At 38.3% G+C, this 19045-nt stretch overlaps 1 protein-coding gene across 10 annotated transcripts in view; it reads right to left on the bottom strand.

Moving 5' to 3' along the window:
- The window catches only part of LOC119782030 (ankyrin repeat and SAM domain-containing protein 1A-like), an 86759-nt gene that overhangs the window by 63001 nt on the left and 4713 nt on the right, over window positions 1–19045 (bottom strand). For 6 of the 10 annotated variants that reach the window (XM_038282764.1, XM_038282762.1, XM_038282765.1 and 3 more), the window contains exons 3-7: window positions 5803–5883; window positions 3554–3710; window positions 2651–2713; window positions 1994–2034; window positions 576–591 (exon numbers count right to left, since the gene is read on the bottom strand). In XM_038282764.1, coding sequence (XP_038138692.1) covers window positions 576–591; window positions 1994–2034; window positions 2651–2713; window positions 3554–3710; window positions 5803–5883 — 358 coding nt within the window. The remainder of the gene's footprint in view (window positions 1–575; window positions 592–1993; window positions 2035–2650; window positions 2714–3553; window positions 3711–5802; window positions 5884–19045) is intronic. The other 4 variants (XM_038282770.1, XM_038282771.1, XM_038282769.1 and 1 more) reach the window with 3 other exon arrangements.

The raw sequence follows: 19045 nt of genomic DNA, 5'->3' as shown, positions 1-19045 counted from the left end.
CCCCTGGTCCACATGATGCTCTTTGCTCTACCATAGACCTATGAGGCATTTGCAAAACTGCTACATTCACACTGAGAATACACCTCATACTTTCAAAGATACTAACAATTCAAACTCGATATTGATACTCAGAAAATTATTGGATAGCCGATACCATTTTCCATACCATGGGAATAAAAAAATGTCAATTGATTAAAGGCATAAAAAGCATTAAAAACTAACCTTCTTCAATTTTAACATGGGAAGTTCATAAATAGTTCTCTTAATTAAAAAATTGCACAAATAAAAGTAAAATAAATAACCACATTTTACAAGATTTTGAGGTATTATTCTTTAAAGGTGCAAATAATCTGAAGAACTAAAATTAGCAACAGCAAAAATATGCAAACTACAATTATATTTAACATTTTTACCATTTCAAATTAATATTGTATCCGGATACAGCTTTTCGAGTATCAATACTTTTCTGAGTGTCAATACTTCAAAAAACCCGAGTGGAGATTAGGAAAATCCAACTATATAGACTCCAGAAAAACCTTAAGCCCAGATAAACAACAACAACTGTATAACCGTACCAACAGGTTTCGGCTCCTGGGGCCTGTTTCAGAAAGGAGGTTAAGTGAAAACTCTGAGTTTGTTAACGCTGAAATGAGGGAAACTCTGGGTTTTCTGTTTCAGAAAGGGAGGTAAGTTAAACCTGAGAAAGCAGAGTAAGTCAAGCCCGTTTCTGAAAGAGAGGTAACTTATACTCAGAGTCAGTTACCATGTGAATTTACTCTGTGAACCTAACCTGGTCGGGAGCAGGTTTTCTTCAGAAAATCCAGAGTTTATTTTGGTCTCCTCCCCTTTTTTAAAGAGGAAGTGGTGTTTAAACACCTCATTGATTCTTTGGGGACATACAGTATTCATTGCACACATTTCAGTCACGTAGAGCGCATCAAAGGGAATGAAATGGCATGTCCTTTTATGGATGATCCTGTTTGTAAAGCCAGGTAGCTACTCTACTCCCATGATGTGCTCAAGGCTTACCTGCTTGAAGTATGTTTTTATATTTCATTTTCAGCTGCTACCATGTTCTTTTGATGCCTGCAGGATTGCACCTATCCATGAAAACTAAATTAGGTTTAATAAAATACTGTTCTTCCAGTTTCACCTCTGATATTATAACAGTTGGGTAAGTTACTCTAAAATAGTTCTTAATTACTAACTACAAATTTTATCTTCAACAAGTCTAATTAGATTAATGTAATAATTACTGTCTCTAGAAAGTATTGGTCTACTTACTAGTTTGTTTTACTTACTTATTAATTACTTTCTAAATCCCAAATCAACCTCAACCACTTGAACAATACAAGGAGAGACAAGAAACTGCACTTCTAATGCTTTCAAATAAACAATATTCAATTGCATGAATTAATCTTACAGTAAATTGACCAAAGTGTGTAACTAGAGGGAGAAAGTTCAAATCAAAATATACCTTTTAAAATTTGATATTAAATCCACTATTGTTTTATAGTCTTTAATTTAATTACAGTATTTATATGACTTAAGTAACTTAATTCATTACACCCAACACTGTATAAAAGTAATTAAAATGTAAACTTACGCATTGACTCGAGCAGCTATTTTCACCCAAGCTAACTCTCTCTCCTTTGCCGCTGCAGCCGTGTTGCTTTTTTTTTTTAAATACATGTTCAAATTCTGCATATGCTTGCATAAGCACACCCAGTTCTGCTGGTGAGAAATATGCACACCTTTTTTTGTCTGACGCTGTTGCCATGGTGACTCGTAATATCTGTGCTCCATTCATAATGGCTTTTTATAGTTGTGGTGCACACGCTTAACTCAGAGTCAGTCAATTTAGAGTTGATTGAACTAACTAATTTCAGCTGTTCTGAAACCCAAAACTCAGAGTTTCCAATCTCAGGATAAGTCAACTCCGAGTTCAAGTTTTAACTCAGAGTTGGTTGAACTTCCTTATTGAAACAGGCCCCTGGCCTTCATCGGGGTCTTGACATAACAGCTGAGAAAAATCTGAGTGGAAAAAGTGCCGAACAGAAAAATCAAAACAATAAATCCCGAAATTATAAACAGATAGACTGACCAAAGAGCACCATGGATGTGGGGCTCAATTCCTAGAAATTCTGAGAAAATGGAAGTAAAAACAGCAATCATTAAAAGGTGATGTTTTGTTGTGACTCTGGGGAAAGTGTTAAAAATGAAAATCATGTATCCTGTAGCTATCAGTAAACTACTATGATGACTTTGTCTATAATCTCAATGTAATCCAATAACCCTTATCTAGTGATAAAGAAATATGCATCACTGCACAAACCGGTTTGTTCACCTGGATCCAAACAAGACATAGACATTTTTTAGGGAAACTGCAATGTTTTAAAGGTGCTTACAGAAAGAATTATAGCATAAACATGTATAAAAGTAGAGCACCATAAAGCATGACATAAAAAAATGGAACACATATTTTTATTTAAAGAATGTTTGAAACATAGAAAGAGCAGAAACCAACTGGCATCGAGTGGAAATAGAAGCTGAGCACTAGACGACCCCCCCAAGCACAAGCAGAGCAGGCCAGTAAAGCAAGAGAAAAGTTCAGGAGGAAATGATGGTTTCAACAGCACTGTGTACACACCTTGGCATTAATATAGGGGTCAAAGGGCCCACAGCGTTTGAACTCTTTATGGTCTACAGAGCTCTGCAAGGGAGGAAAAGAAGATAGGTGGATGGTTTCGGTTCAGACAAGCAATTAATGAATGAGGAATCATCACAAATGAGTCAAACTGAACAAAAAGGAGTAAAAAAAAGGATCAAGTTAATGAATAACTGGATGTCATGAACAGGCAGGGAGAAATGGCACAAAATGAGTCATCAAGTAAAGTCATCATCAGAGTGAACTTAATGATGGTTAAGCTGAATGTGGCAGTTTAATGAAAATAACCATGATTATCTTTTTTTCCTCATAATGTGCCATTTTTCTCTTGTGTTTCAAAACAGGACAGGCCAAAGAAATGGTCTCTGCACATTAAGCAGTCAAAAAAAAAAAAAAAAAAAAGAGAATGACAAGAGTTAAAACTGTTAGCGGAAATGACGACTTCTCCCACTTGGCACAGCACTTCAAGCACTTTCACATTATCAATGGGGAAGTCGGCATCATAATGCACTGAGGTCAATGCACTGTGGTCACATTCGCTTTAACATTAATCTTGTTTGGATCCCAGCCATGCTATGCGCAGCTGCTCAGGTCAGAACAAGGCTCGTTTTCACAGCTCCGTGTGATCGCTTTCTGAAACTTTACTTTGTCATTCTGGCAACCTTCTGGTGTCATTTCTAAAGAAAACAAGCTGCTAAGTTCCTGACACACATTAAACTGTCCTCAGACCAAACGGAAAGGTCTGAGATTCTAATTCCCGAAATGTTGCTTACATCTAAGATTATCTCATTTCTATTTCCAAACAGACAAACATCTCTGTAAATAAAAAAACAGAACTGTAAATGTGAGTAGACTTAAAAACACAAGCACGCAGCTGTGGCAGACCTGCTCGTTGATTTGGGGGTTTGAGCGTCCTTGGTGGATGAGGAGCCTCACGATGTGCTGGTCTCCCTTCCATGCGGCCAGGTGGAGCGGGTAGCAGCCCTTATTGTCGGCGATGTTGGTCAAAGCCTCGTTCCGCAGCAGGGCTTCCACCACGGCGCTGCAGGGAAGATGAAGCCCCAGCAGGATCAGGACCTTTATGAAACGCACTAATCAACGAGCACAGACAATCTATACCTTAATGCCCCTTGAGGGACCGCTGCCTGCTCAGACAAAGAGCACAAACACCGAGGCCAAAGCAGCCGCATTCTAGCAGCATGTTTGCTCATCAACACCGTTGCTACATCAACAAATTACGTTAATGTATTAATGGTTTATAGTGGTTTACTGCTAAACCACCATAGCTTTGCTGTTTTCATCATAAAAAATATTTTATGATGAACAGCAAAAATAATAAATACAAAAAAAACAGAGACCCTCATAAGCCAGCCTAGCCATGGGTAGGCTACATATATTAACCAGACAATGATGAAATTAAGTTTAAACAATGGTGAATGTGTTCTAAAAAGCAAATGAGTGACATTTGGATGTGGTTAAAAAAAGAAAGCAATCAACAACAAGAATAACAACTTTTGGCCCAACATTTGGAATTATGAGTTAAACCCCATTAAGCTTAGGGGGAAGTCTCCTTTCCCACCATTTATTATCCCTACAACCCAGTGCTATCCCTTATGTATTGCTGAGATGAGTGGCTCTACAGATCAGCTTTTTCAGACACATTTTAAAGAACAATTTACATAGAAATACAGATATAATGTTAAAAAAACATGCAAGAGTTGAAAATATTTTTTTCTCAAGCCTTCCTGTATGTGATCAGTCAATTGGTCTTAAAGGCAGAAGAAACAAAGAGCTTTCCTTACTAGAGTTGGCATCTTCAGCCCTCTTAAACATTTAACATTGCCAATTAGCACAATCAGGACTTTTAAAAGGCTGCCAGAATTTTCAGATCCAACATGTTTTACACCAGAGAGTATAAATTGAAAGTTATAAACGCCAAAATGTGATTTTGACCTAATTTTTAAAATGCCTGACAATAGAAAATGAGAATTAGATGCGTTTCCATACACTGGAGCGAGTTGATTAGGTGACGCAAAGCGTAATGTCATCATATGCTTACCGGTACATAACCCTTGGCTGTAACCAACGAAAAAAATAGACGTAAATAGTGACTGCCTAAGAACTTAATTGACAATTTGTGTTTCTATGTCCTCTTATATAGGGTTACTTTATTCAAAAAACCACCTCAGGCGCACAATCACATTTTCCTGCAAAATAAAGTCATTTAAAATAAATTTTACCATTTCCATTAAGCTCTTTAATGCGATATATGAAACCACACATAAACGTTGATAGGAACAGGTCTAAAAAAACTTTCCTGTAAAACATTAAGCCTTCATGCTCCGACTTCAAGTAGCTCCCTGAATGTGTATGAAGAAAATGTAGCTGCCTTTTAAGTAGTGTTTTCCACTTCTACACTTCTTCTGGACTTAATCTTAATCCACTTCATTGATAAAGAACATTTCTATTTGAGTCTCTGTAACTCAGTAACAAAATCTACACTAAAGGCTGCTGTTGTTCCTTCAACTCGTTAGAGCCTTTATGTTGCCTTAACTGATCCAAAAAAGATCAGATTTTCTAGTTTCCGACCAGTTGGTCAATGAGTCCCAGAATCTAAAAGCCTTTATTATCACTGCACATTGAAAATGCACCATAACATTGTATGGTGCCACAGAAGGAATGCTTAAATCAAAAATACACAAAGAAAAAAGAACACAAAAACAGCTAATAGAGTTTTAAACAGGCAGTAACATAATTGTTTAAACTATGACTACAGTGAATTTGTATGTGCATATTAGGATATTTAGTTTGTGTTCTAACAAATTTGGTATATTTATTCCATATAAAGTAAGTTCCTCTGTATTCTAATGTTTGCTAAAGGGTGCAAAGATGTAGTTTGTGTTTACATAAAGGAATCAGCATAAAATGAGGGAGCATCAGCTTCCTATTGGGGTGACCAATAGCAGTCTAATAAGGAATAAAGGAGGAATTAGAATGACTGACTTTAGGTAACAAAGTATCCAACCTAAATGACCCCATTTCCCTTGTTTATCAAATACATGCAATGTGAAAAATATTATTTAAAAACATTCAGTACAAAATACCAAGCTTGCTGTTATTTATCTCTGATGTACCTGTGTCCATTGAGGGCAGCATGGTGCAGAGGAGTGTATCCAGTGCTGTCCACACAGTTTACATTGGGGCCTCTCCAGATGCTGTAAGAACCAGAAATGATTGTTAGACTTCTTTTTGACGTGCAGACGGCAACAAACACTTCCCACTTTACCCAGCAGCTCGATTGCATCACCACCCACCCCTCCATGTCTATGGGTGGGAAGCCACCCTAAAGCAAACCTATTTTCAATGATGAAGCAAGAATGAGACAGAACTGGGTTGACAGCACCAGAAAACAGGAAAACCAGGAAGGGAGAGAGAAACTGCCACCTGGCCCTGGAGAAACACAAGCTTCTGATATGCAGAACTTAGAGCTATTCATGAGGTAAAGTGTGTGGTAACCTACTATTACCCCAGCATTATTCGTCATCTGCAGTGTAACTCAGCTGTCAGTACTGATTGGTTTGGCTTTTCTTTTTATCTGCAAAGAGCACTTTGGTGAGGAAGAAATGGCTATGATGTAGGCAAGCAGGGAGGAAAGCAGAAGAGGAGGGCAGAGAGCGTAATTTAAGAAACCAAAGGATGTCTGGTCAGACAGAGTGCCAAGACGGTATGTAGGGCTGCCTGAAAGACTTCAATAAATCCTAAATAAATCATGTGACTTAGAAATCCCAGCATGAGTGAACCAAATATCTGAGAGCGGATTTAGAGAAAAAAAAGAGATGGTGTTCACCAAAAACCAAAGAAAAATTATATATATATATATATATATATATATATATATATATATATATATATATATATATATATATATATATAATTGAATAAATTGGAATGGTTCTGAATGCTTCCAACATATTGATAACTCATGAAACAGAACTTGAAAAATCTGTTCCAGTATTTTGGAATATCTGCAAACGAAATGTGACTTGATCTCCGAGTTATTCAGCAAGTAAATGAGGAGACAAAAGTTTTCTTAGTGTCCTCGCCTCACTGTGCGACTCTCCTCCCTGAAGAGTAACACACGCGCAGCTCTTTTCTGTCGCAGTAATGGCCGTTTCGCCCCCCCCCTAAAATACATCTCCCACAATAGCTCAGTGAAGCAGCCTGCAATTACACAGCCAGAGCCGTCTCATTAAATAAGTGTCTAGTGTAGGGTTCTGTAGTCTGCAGAACAATGGGTCCGAGAAGAGCAGCAAACACAAGGGGGACTCTCAGCTCCGCCATCTAGAACATAAGCCGTTTATTTCTGTAATCAGGCCTTCTGGGTAACATCTCAGAAAGTCACCAGACATCAAAAGCACTGCTTAGAGGAAACACTCAACAGGGAATAAGTGATTCTAGCAAATGCCAAAGACTGATGAACCTGTGTCACTGAAGGGGGGCAGATTCAGGCGTCATTTCTTCTGAACTTCTAGAAGCAGTAACTTCGATGTGACCATAAATATTATTAGAAGGAAGAACAGTAGGAGACCTCCTATAGCTGTCCCAGATAGAGGAGTTATGTACCTGCTTGGAGTGAAAAGAAAAACATAAATGCAAATTACTATAAGCCAGAAACCATTCGGAAAGAGAGAGTATACCATGAAAGAAGGGGTGGGAGTAATAATAAGAGCAGAGGAAAATCATAACTACTGAGTAGGTTGTTTAATTATTAGGGTTAACTGGCTATCAATGTTATTATATTATAAGAACCAAAAAAATATCCACAACTATTGAAGGGACTAAAGTGGAGCCAGAATGCCTACTCGGCATGGCACTTAAGGATGAAGATCATTATTGCCATAATTATTATAGTTTCAATCATTTCCCTTAAAGGGGGGATCATATCTATTTTAACTGTGAGGCTCCAGTGAGATTACCTATAAAGTTAGATTAAATAAAAAATAATATAATTAACTAACTCCTGGATTTATAAAACTTTCAGGGTGTTATGTTGGAATATCAAAGAACAGTCTGGAAGGCAAGATGGCGGTTTTGTTTTTTTTTCCTAAAAAGTTCATAGAGCAGTTTATGTGTTTAAAACTTGTTCCAACTTCTACCATCAGGTAAAAGGTACAGGTCCCTTCAGAGCCGGACCAAAAGACTGGCCAACAGCCTATACCACCAGGCCATAAGACTCTTGAATCACAGGACTTGAGGAACGGACTACCTAAATTCTGAATTCTGAATGATTTGCCTTATTCATTAGGGCCCCCTTATTATAGTCTGGTTGGGAGCTGTGTATTTATTCTGTGTGTGTGTGTGTGTGTGTGTGTGTGTGTGTGTGTGTGTGTGTGTGTGTGTGTGTGTGTGTGTGCTGGGGGGGGCAAGCATTATGGCACTTAATAATCTTTGCTGCACTATAAGTGGGATGGAGGGGGGGCTGGGGGGGTCAAGCACTGGTGTCACTTTTACCTCTTGTGCACTTTACTTGGAACTTGCTGCTACTAAGTATTGTACCCCAAACACAATTTTGTTGCCTTTTTTTGACAATGACAATAAATTCTTGAAACTGAATTGAAACTAAAGGTCTAAGTGTTTAAAGTAGGGTTGGTTTTCCCGGTAGTAGCTTTGGTTTAATGGTCAAAACCATCCCACCTGTCCAGGTAAACTAAATAAATTATGCAGACCACAAGGTAAACAGAAAAAAAACTCAAGATCTCCAAGATCTAAGTAATAGTTATAGTTATGATTGAAAGTTTTCATACCCTCCTATTAAAGTTAATGTAAAAATTGACAATAGTAACTCAACCAACACAAAACTGAAAATAATATTATAATAATTATAACAAAAATTTACTAAATTAGAATTAAGTAAGATAAAATATTGATTTTTTAATTAAAAAATCTAATAATTATAAAATAATCTCAGACATATAACAGTATCTTACTCATGAAGAGTGAAGCATCAACATATCTGTGCAGAAGTCTGACTGAATATTTCCTGAACATTACAGAAAACCCCTGATTTCAATGATTGCTTCAAAGAGTTGCTCAACTAAATTTATAAATCAGCTGCCCGTTAAAATAAATTGAAATGGAAAGTTTATTTTTTTGGCAGCTGATTTAATGGAAGGGTATGTAAACTTTCCAGCACAACTGTAATTTAGTTTCAACAGAAGTTGCACAGAGGGCTAATCATGTAGTGCGGATAGAAAAAAAAAAAAAACAGATCCAAAACCATGTTGGCTGATATTTAGTTTGATTGGAACAAACTTGATTATTGGCTGGTAGGAGTTTTTGTTTTTTCTTAATTAGAGCCACAGGGTGCATCCACGTCAGGACGTTCACTGATGGAAGAAGACCTATCAGCAGCTAGTTTCAGCATCAGTAGGCTGATAAAAAATGAAACTGAAGAAAGAACAGACTTAATGCTATGTGACATCCTAAGAAATGTCTGCTCTGCATTTATTGATGCAATCAGCTGGTTTTCCTTTGACAGAAAAGTCTGAACCAATCTGATGTTTGATCTGGTTGAATCGTCTCTGTAAAAATGCCTAAATTGAATTGAATTGAATTTAGGGAACGAGAAAGCGTTTCTAAGAAAAGTTCAGGAAACAAAAAACAAACAAAAAAAAACAAAAAAAGTTTTATAGTCTTTGTGAAACATTTGATTAGCAGCAAAAAAAAAAAAAAAACATTTTGTTCTCACTAATTATGTAGCTTCTTTCTTTTTTAGATTGTAAAACAGTTAGTATGGAAGAGGTTAAGGGCCACAGAAAAAATAAAAAAACGTTAACTGATTTTTAAATTTTATTTCAGTTTTATATAGGAAAAAAGTCAGAATTCTGACTTTTTCTCTCAGGATTCCGACTTTTCTCTTAGAATTCAGACTTTTTTCCTCAGAATTCTAAATTTAATCTCAGGATTCTGACTTTTCTCTTAGAATTCAGACTTTTTTCCTCAGAATTCTGACTTTTTTCTCAGAGTTCTGACTTATTCCTCAGAATTCTAAATTTAATCTCAGAATTCTGACTTTTCTCTCAGAATTCAGACTTTCTTTCCTCAGAATTCTGACTTTTCTCAGAAGACTTTTTCCCCATATTAAACTGAAATAACATTTAAAAATCAGTTAACTTTTCTCATTTTTCCAGTGGCCCTAATCCTCTTCCGTACAGTTAGTTGCTGAAATATTCATAAACATTTTTTGTTAGGGCTGAAGCCATTGATCAGATTATTCGACGATTGAAATAATCGTCAACTAATTTAGTAAGCGATTAATTGTTAACTGGAGTAGAGAGACTGAAAAACATGCCTTTAGCTGACAACGTGACCCAATTAGAGTAGTAATTATGCCAAAATTGTAAAAAAAACATAAACATTTTTGCAATTAAGTAAAAAAAAAAAACTTTTTTCACCTTTCAATGTGCTCTATCCAAAACAAGTGGAAACATTTTAGTTTCCCCTGATTTGATTTCGTAAAAAGTCTTCTTTAAAGAATCTTCGGCAATCAGATTATTAATAGATTAATCGCTAAAAATGATTGACAGATTAATCGATTTACAAAACAACCGTTAGTCACAGCCGTATATTTGGTAGATCCAAATTTAAACTTTAATAAATGTTCTAAACTGATATAAACTACGGTATATCAGGGTTTAAGATGTGGTTGATGTATCATCAAGCATGTTGCAAAACTGTTCTAGAAATCTGCACTGACTAATTTCATCAGGTCATTTAGGGCATATATCTATAATGCATTTGCTAATTGGACATCCTTGTTAGAGCTTGTGCTAACATAAGAGCTTGAGAAAAGTTTGCCCAGTGTTCTAAACACTGAGTCGCATCTGTCTGTTGACCAAACAGGAGCAAAGCACGTCATTCAGATCCTATCTTTAATCAGGACCCTTGCTGTTTATTAATCCTATCTTAACTGCTGCCATGCAGAGAAAGTGAACGTTTCATTACGTATTTCCTTACAGTCAAAGTCCTCCTACTTGCTATTAAGACGGCTGCCAGCAGCAGCAGCTTTAAAAAGCTGCATAAGTGTTTCGTCCTTCGAGCATTTTGGCAGCATGGCACTCAAGGGCATGAGTCAGAATGGTGCTCCACAATCCACTTCATCCTCTTACTACGGCTCAAAACCAACCAAACGGAGGGATGGGGCTTAGGCCTGCAGCGGAGGTAATGGGCAAAACAGAGTTGATTTGGTCTGAGGGGGAGGCGGGGGGGGCATTCATGGGAACTGGCCGAGGAATTCCTGTTTGAAATGCTGTGCTAATCCTTAATTTGCCTGTGGGGATATCAGAGGAATAAAGCTAGACAGAGAGGGCTGGGGGTATTTGGTGCTTTATAAGCACAGATCATAAATGATCAAGCGATGATAAATAAAGAAATAAACAGGTGCACCTCCTTTGATTAGGTTATCATCAGAAAGGCCCCATTTCATTCTATTACATTATCACACAGCCAGGAATGGGTCTGCTAAGGGGCAGCGAGCCCAGCAGAGACTGGCTCATGTCAGCCACCATTGGGGAAAATGGCTTAATTACGCTTTCTACTTCTGGCGGCTGCTGGAACAGGTGCCCTGCTGCCAAACAGTCGACCTGAGCACTTTCCTCTCAGCTCAGACTGAAGCGCCTGACAGAAATCTCCATTTCTGATAAGCATAAGACAAATAATAGCAGCAAGCAAAGTCGGATCCACTGCAGACATCTACCAAAAATATGAACCAATACCAAGAAAGATAAAGAGGAAAAAAATAACAGGAAACTTTAGCAGAAGTCAAACAAATAAAGAAGTGAAATTTGAAAAGCAAAAAACTGTCAGATGAGTAAAAAAAAAAAACAGATGATCATTAAAGAGCAAAAATATTTAGAGCCTAAAGACCTGTGACAGCATTTTACTAATGAAACAGCCTGCACTGAACTCGCATTAAAAACAGCTTCTAATGAGATTATTCTGACCATGTGGTTTGATGCATCAGAAATCTCCCTGGGAGAAATTGGGAGATCCTGTTAGTTATGACCATAAGCACCAAAGTGAGAAGAATAGACAAAAATATCACAAATATCTTATTCTGGTGATCCCACCGTCTCAAATGGGCCGATCCCACCTGGAGTTTAACAGCACACCGTTTCCAGTCATCTGCTGCTGATCATCAGTAGGTCAGATTATAAAATCAGACTTTTCTGTTCCTCAAAAGCATCAAAACTGAAAAAACTGCTAATTATGTTTGTCTGTATGCAGCAACAAATATCAGCTCTTGGCGACACTTTGCCTGGAGTTTAGAGGAAATAAGATACAATATAAATACATGGAAATCATTTCATCCTTTAATTTCCTGTAAGAGGAAAGCTTATGTTTGTATCAAACTACCTGCAGCACATATATGTCTCATTTAGTGCAGTCCTTAAAAAAACAAAACAGAAATCCAAAGTGGCCAAAATTGGAGTTCAAATGTCAAAGAAACAAAGATATCGAAGATGGTAAGCAACGACCTGATCGGTGCCTTTCTTATTGTTTGCAAAGAAGAAATCTAAAAACAAATTTATCTTTAGCTCCTTAGTAAAGCATTGCATAATCAGGTTCTGTTTAAACTGCAAAGTGGATATACAATAGTCAAACATGGTAGAAGGGGATGAAATACAGGTGCTGGTCATAAAATTAGAATATCATGAAAAAGTAGATTGATTTCAGTAATTCCATTTAAAAAGTGAAACTTGTATATTATATTCATACATTACATACAAACTCATATATTTCAGATGTTTATTTTGTTTAATTTTGATGATTACAAATGACAACAAATGAAAATCTCAAATTCATCATATCAGAAAATTAGAATATTGTGAAAAGGTTCAAAATTGATTGCCCCTGGTGCCACACTCTAATCAGCTAATTAACTCAAACCACCTGCAAAAGCCTTTAAATGGTCTTTCAGTCTAGTTCTATAGGCTACACAATCATGGGGAAGACTGCTGACTTGACAGTTGTCCAAAAGACGACCATCGACACCTTGCACAAGGAGGGCAAGACACAAAAGGTCATCGCTAAAGAGGCTGGCTGTTCACAGAGCTCAGTGTCCAAGCACATTAATAGAGAGGCGAAGGGAAGGAAAAGATGTGGTCGAAAAAAGTGTACAAGCAAGAGAGATAACCGCACCCTGGAGAGGATTGTGAAACAAAACCCATTCAAAAATGTGGGGGAGATTCACAAAGAGTGGACTGCAGCTGGAGTGAGTGCTTCAAGAACCACCACACACAGACGTATGAAAGACATGGGTTTCTGCTGTCGCATTCCTTGTGTCAAGCCACTCTTGAACCACAGACAGCGTCAGAAGCGTCTTGCCTGGGCTAAAGAGAAACAGGACTGGACTGCTGGTGAGTGGTCCAAAGTCATGTTCTCTGATGAAAGTAAATTTTGCATTTCCTTTGGAAATCAAAGTCCCAGAGTCTGGAGGAAAAGAAGAGAGGCACTTCATCCACGTTGCTTGAAGTCCAGTGTAAAGTTTCCACAGTCAGTGATGGTTTGGGGTGCCATGTCATCTGCTGGTGTTGGTCCATTGTGTTTTCTGAGGTCCAGGGTCAACGCAGCCACATACCAGGAAGTTTTAGAGCACTTCATGCTTCCTGCAGCTGACCAACTTTTTGGAGATGCAGATTTCATTTTCCAACAGGACTTGGCACCTGCACACAGTGCCAAAGCTACCAGTACCTGGTTGAAGGACCATGGTATCCCTGTTCTTAATTGGCCAGCAAACTCTCCTGACCTTAACCCCATAGAAAATCTATGGGGTATTGTGAAGAAGAAGATGCAATACACCAGACCCAACAATTCAGAAGAGCTAAAAGCCACTATTAGAGCAACCTGGGCTATCATAACACCTGAGCAGTGCCACAGACTGATCGACTCCATGCCACGCCGCATTGCTGCAGTAATACAGGCCAAAGGAGGCCCAACTAAATACTGAGTGCTGTACATGCTCATACTTTTCATGTTCATACTTTTCAGTTGGCCAACATTTCTATAAATCCTTTGTTTTTATTGGTCTTCAGTAATATTCTAATTTTCTGATATGATGAATTTGAGATTTTCATTTGTTGTCATTTGTAATCATCAAAATTAAACAAAATAAACATCTGAAATATATGAGTTTGTATGTAATGTATGAATATAATATACAAGTTTCACTTTTTAAATGGAATTACTGAAATCAATCTACTTTTTCATGATATTCTAATTTTATGACCAGCACCTGTAGAAGAATCTAACCCTTTACTTTATATCATAAAAACTAATTTAGTTTGAACTTTTTCTCTTCAGTAGACAAATATATAAATAAATAGATTCATTTCAGGAAATGCAAAGTTTTCAACTTTAGATCCTTAAATGTATAATGGCTAAAAATTATTTTAAACGTTCAATATTGCAACAATATGTTCAATATTTCCATTCGATTTACACATAATTGGGTAATTTAGCATTTAAGAGTTTTAATAAACAAATTATAAAACATCATTTAGAGCAGCAGTGTAGGTTACATCTGAACTCAGCTTGTATTTTACACCTACTTGCCAATTCGGCTCAGTCTGCCTCTCTAGGTGACTCCTGGTTGATTTTGCTAATGCATTTTACTTCAGCAGTGGTTTTGTTTTAATAAAAACCATCCTGCAGCTGATAAGCCCTCTAACTATCTGTTTGATTGTACTGACAGAAGTCAAATTGATCAGAAGCTCCCTGGTTAAGAAGCCTGATTAATGTTTATTACAACAACGTGGCACGAACCTTGATTGACTTCTCACAGCTCATAAATTTACAGCGAGTATTTCAAAGGACATCTGTTTTGCAGCAGGAGGTGTGAAAGAACAACATGCCATACAAATAGTGATCTGAGCATTCTAATAGAATCAACCCCATTTTCAGTATGAAGAAAAATAAGTAGGAAACAGAATCCTTAGAAGGATTATGAAGAATGAAAGAGGAAAAAAACAGCAAACAAGAATAAATATGAAACATCTATCCTCCAGCAACAGCTATTTCAGTCCCTGCTAAACATTTTAACCCAGACTCAGTGTGGAATCCTTGTCAGTTTTGTTATGAAAGAAAAAAAACTTGATCACTTTCAGCTGGATTGTGACAAGTTGCGATGAAAAAGCAGTTTTTTTCTTAGTTATGCTGACAGATCGGTTTTAAAACCAGAACTTCTGTAAGATAGGCTCTGCAAAGCCTAATTTTTATTGACGGCTCAGCTAGTTTAAAAGGATCATCAGCATAATCCACCTCCAAAAAATTTTTTTTATGGCCATATGACAGATCTTCCAGAAACTAAATCAACACTGTAGGGTTTCCATCTTATTCTCGTTTAAAGTTTTCACATTTGTAGTTCAACTCCGGCCCCAAGGCATCATATTTGATCAGGAATTACAAAGTAAAAAGAGTTTCTAATAAGGAAAACATGTCACATTTGCTTCCTGCATGGACAGCTCCAAGTGCAACATGTTCCAAGTAATACGGTGGGGCAGAGGTTGGCCTGGGCTCAGCAGGTGGGCAACAAGACTGCTGAGAGAAGCAGAGTGAGAAAGACAGAGTAAGCCAGAAGGCCAGATGGGTGGGAAAACATCTAAGCTGCTGGATGAAACCAGCCAGAGGGGAAGCATGTCAGCATGCACAGGTTGGGTATGAGCTGCAGGACTCCTCTTCATGCAGATTGCATCATTATATTTTCCATTTCATGTTTTAAACATATCATATTAGGAGAGAAATCTGCTTTAAAGCGAGTAGTTCAACATATCCCGAAATACATCATAACGTTCAAGCTTTGAAACAGGAAGTATAAAAAGCTAGAAATAAAAACCACAAAAAAAACAAACTGACAAAACTCTGCAAGTGTAAAGATTAAACCAGCTTAGATCTTTTTTTTTTTTTTAAACCAACAACCCTTCAGGGCACAGTCCCAAGATGACTCTCTTCTCTTCCATTAAACTTAAAAGGAGCTTCCTCTTCACCACTAACTAATCTCCAAAACTCTGACCCACTTGGATGAAAGTCTATTTTTAACGCCCCCCCACCATGAGGGCTTCAGACTGCATGGAGAGGACACTGTATTTGTCAAACTCAAACATACATCTGTGGAATCCATCACTGCTGAGCGCCATTCTGGATGCTTTCCGTAGCAAAACAAACAAAACACGGAGAGGAGAGCATCGCAAAATTCAGATGCTCCTGGAATGCTAACGTCGCGGTGTTAGATTTCCCAGCAACCACTGCTCCCTCCTGCTCATTTCTGTTTCAGTTCAGAGGTCAACAGATGATGAGCTGTGAACACTGTGGGTGCGTCTGACCAGTCATTAGGAGACGATCTGATTGAGATTTTCCTGGAATGCAAGAGGTACAAACTGCCCTGTCACAGAGAAAGCAGGTTATTATTTAACCCATGCTGCTCACTGCATGAGAAACAGCTTTTAGAGAGAAAGTTATACCAGGAGAAAAAAAAACACACTGGTATTTTTTAGTGATTTTTCATGATGAAAGGTTGCTAAACATTTCTTACTGTCGTGTGGCTTAAACTGTAGGTTTACTGAAATTATACTGCAGAAACAACCGGTCTGGGTTGCATAGAGATGCCCCCTTTTTTACACCAGCTCTGTGACAATGTGTTTTCCAGTCGGAAGTTTTAGTCTATGTGAAGCGCGTTGTGCATCCCTACAGCGAGCCTGTCATATCCGCAAACATCATCCACACTAGGCTTGTCCCGATCCGATCCACGTATCGGATCGGGACGCCGATATTGGCAAAAAAATGCGTATCGGCAAAGCATGTAAAATGCCGATCCAGACTGCTGATCCAGTTTTTAAAAAAAATCCGGTCCGTATTTTCCAGTTTCGCCGATTGAAACGATCCATTCCACTATTTTGCGCCAGTGTTCCCCTGTTTTGCATTTTTATTAAAACTTACAGTAATACTTGCACCTTTAACTGTTTACGGTTTTACTGCTCACTGTGCAATTTCAGATTGCTATTCTTAATTTTGTCCAGTTTGTGTTTATCTCTTAATAAACAGGTAAGTTTGTTGTTACCAAGCATTGTGTTTTATTTAATCTCATCTAATTTAGCTGGCTAGATGTTATCAAGAGTACTAAAACCCTTTTCAACATGAGTCTTACAACTAAGGCTAAATACTTTAACTTAAACTTAAATACATGCTCGGATAGGCTGGTATCGGCCAGTATCGGTATCGGATCGGAAGTCCAAAAACAATATCGGTATCGGATCGGAAGTGCAAAAACCTGGATCGGGACATCTCTAATCCACACACTGCAGCGTCACACACACTAACAGCCCAACATCTTCATATAAACAGACTCCTGCGGGATGTTGTCTTTTCAGCTGGACTTATAAGGAAACGGCGGATATTCTCTCGGTTGCCGGAGTGGATCCTGTCTGTGTGAGCCACAAAACTGGATGCTCTATAGCTGAGCTTATGTCTTTCTTTAATTTCCCAACAGTTTGAGAAAATATCAAAACGATATTGGGTCAAAAGGAAATTCTCACAAACTATTCAGAAAATCAGAGACTGCTAAAAACAAAGGCAGCTCTTCTGTTTTCATTCAAAAACCCCCTTCCAAACAGGTTGGCTCCTCTTAATGGGTGGTCCATTTGTGACCATTTGACAGGTCAATTTCCTATTCTTTAAACTAGAAAGTTTAGCACAGCCTTTGAATGCTTTTTAGAGCCTGAAATGAATATGAAAAGCACCACCCTCTGGCTTGTCAGAAGGACAAAGAACACGGCTGTGAAACAGAAAGACAAGTCCTCCTGTGGCTCAACTCTCAGAGTGTCCGTCCAGGACTCCATGCATTCCTCTGTTAATTTCTCCTCAGTGGGCAGCCGCTCTCCCTGCCAGGGACTTGTCTCACCTCCAGTATAAATGCAGCAGCTGTCCGAGTTCGGATAATCTGAGCCAGGAAGTGCAAGAGAAAAGAAAAATCATTCAGAAAACATCTGGGATGAATGGGAGCAATGAGGCCTTCAAGAAAAAACAAACAAACATCCAAGATGGAGAATAAAAGACAGAAAACTTCATAGAGCAACAGATTTTTTATATTAAAACTACTCTCTATCAGGAGGCTTTGAAAGAAAATAAGACGAAATAATGCATAATTGTTAAAAGCAAAGGAGAGAACTTAGACACCAGCTTAGTAAATACATTCCACCTGTAACTGTGGTAAAAATAAATAAACTAAAGCGGCACATTCCCATAAACATGCTACCCCCTTTAGAAAACATAGCAGCGGAAGCATCATGCTGTGGGGATGCTGCTCTTCTATAGTGACAGGAAAGCTACTCAGTTTTTAAAGATGGATGGATGGAGCTACATGCAAGGGAAGTCCCAAAAAGTAATCCAGACCTTTTTCTATTCGACAGTCTGTGGCAAGATTTGAAAATAACCGTCCACTCAGACGCTCTCCATTCAGTCTGACTGAGCCGTTCTGCACTGAATGGGCAAAAAAAAACATCTCAGCATGTGCGGCTCTGGCATAAACAAAGTCCATTTTTTTTGTTACTGCCAAAGCAGTGAAAGAACATTCTGTAAAACGACTCAAAAGGGCCGAATACAAGTGGACACCAAACAACATCAACAAAAAACATGCATCATCTTGCTTCCGCCTCACAATTATGCAACACTTGGTTTTGATCTGTCGCATAAACTACTGGAAAAGCGCGTTGGAGTTGCTGTAATGCGACCAAATGTGGAGACACTGGTGGTGCACCGACAAAATGTCACAAAGAAGGCTACAAAGTAGCTTTCTCTCCTTTCTGATGAGGTCCTGCTCAGAGCGTTGGTGTGAGACACCCCGAAGGTCAGTGTCTAACTCATGGCAACGGCTGGGAGACGCTCTCATGGGAAAGCAGGCATTCTGCACAGCCGAGCTGCACAGCGGCCTGGTTACAAAAACACTGCAAGCCCCAACATGTGGCCCATTCCAGGGGAAGAACGACAGAAATCTAGTGGAAACCCACACCCTGGAGAAAGCTGTGTGGATCTTGTAGCATAACCTGTGGATAACTCATAATCAGAATGCTGCTTTACACACAGGTTCTTATAGTCAGCAACTGTTTATGTTAAAAAAATAAATAAAATTCAACTTGTAACTCTTCATACACACGAGGAAGTTACTGTGTGAACGTGTCTTACAGCACGAGGTGGTAAACAGTACTTTTGCATAGAGGCGTTAAGCAAATGTGGGACCAGATTTACTAAATACAGCAGCCAACGACTCGAATGAAATCTGCTCTGACAAGATTACAGGGCTACAATCCACACCGAGGATGATGAATG

The sequence above is a fragment of the Cyprinodon tularosa genome, unplaced genomic scaffold, assembly GCF_016077235.1.
Source record: "Cyprinodon tularosa strain WSP-4 unplaced genomic scaffold, ASM1607723v1 ctg187, whole genome shotgun sequence".
NCBI lineage: Eukaryota > Metazoa > Chordata > Actinopteri > Cyprinodontiformes > Cyprinodontidae > Cyprinodon > Cyprinodon tularosa.
This window is presented reverse-complemented; position numbering and strand designations above follow the sequence as displayed.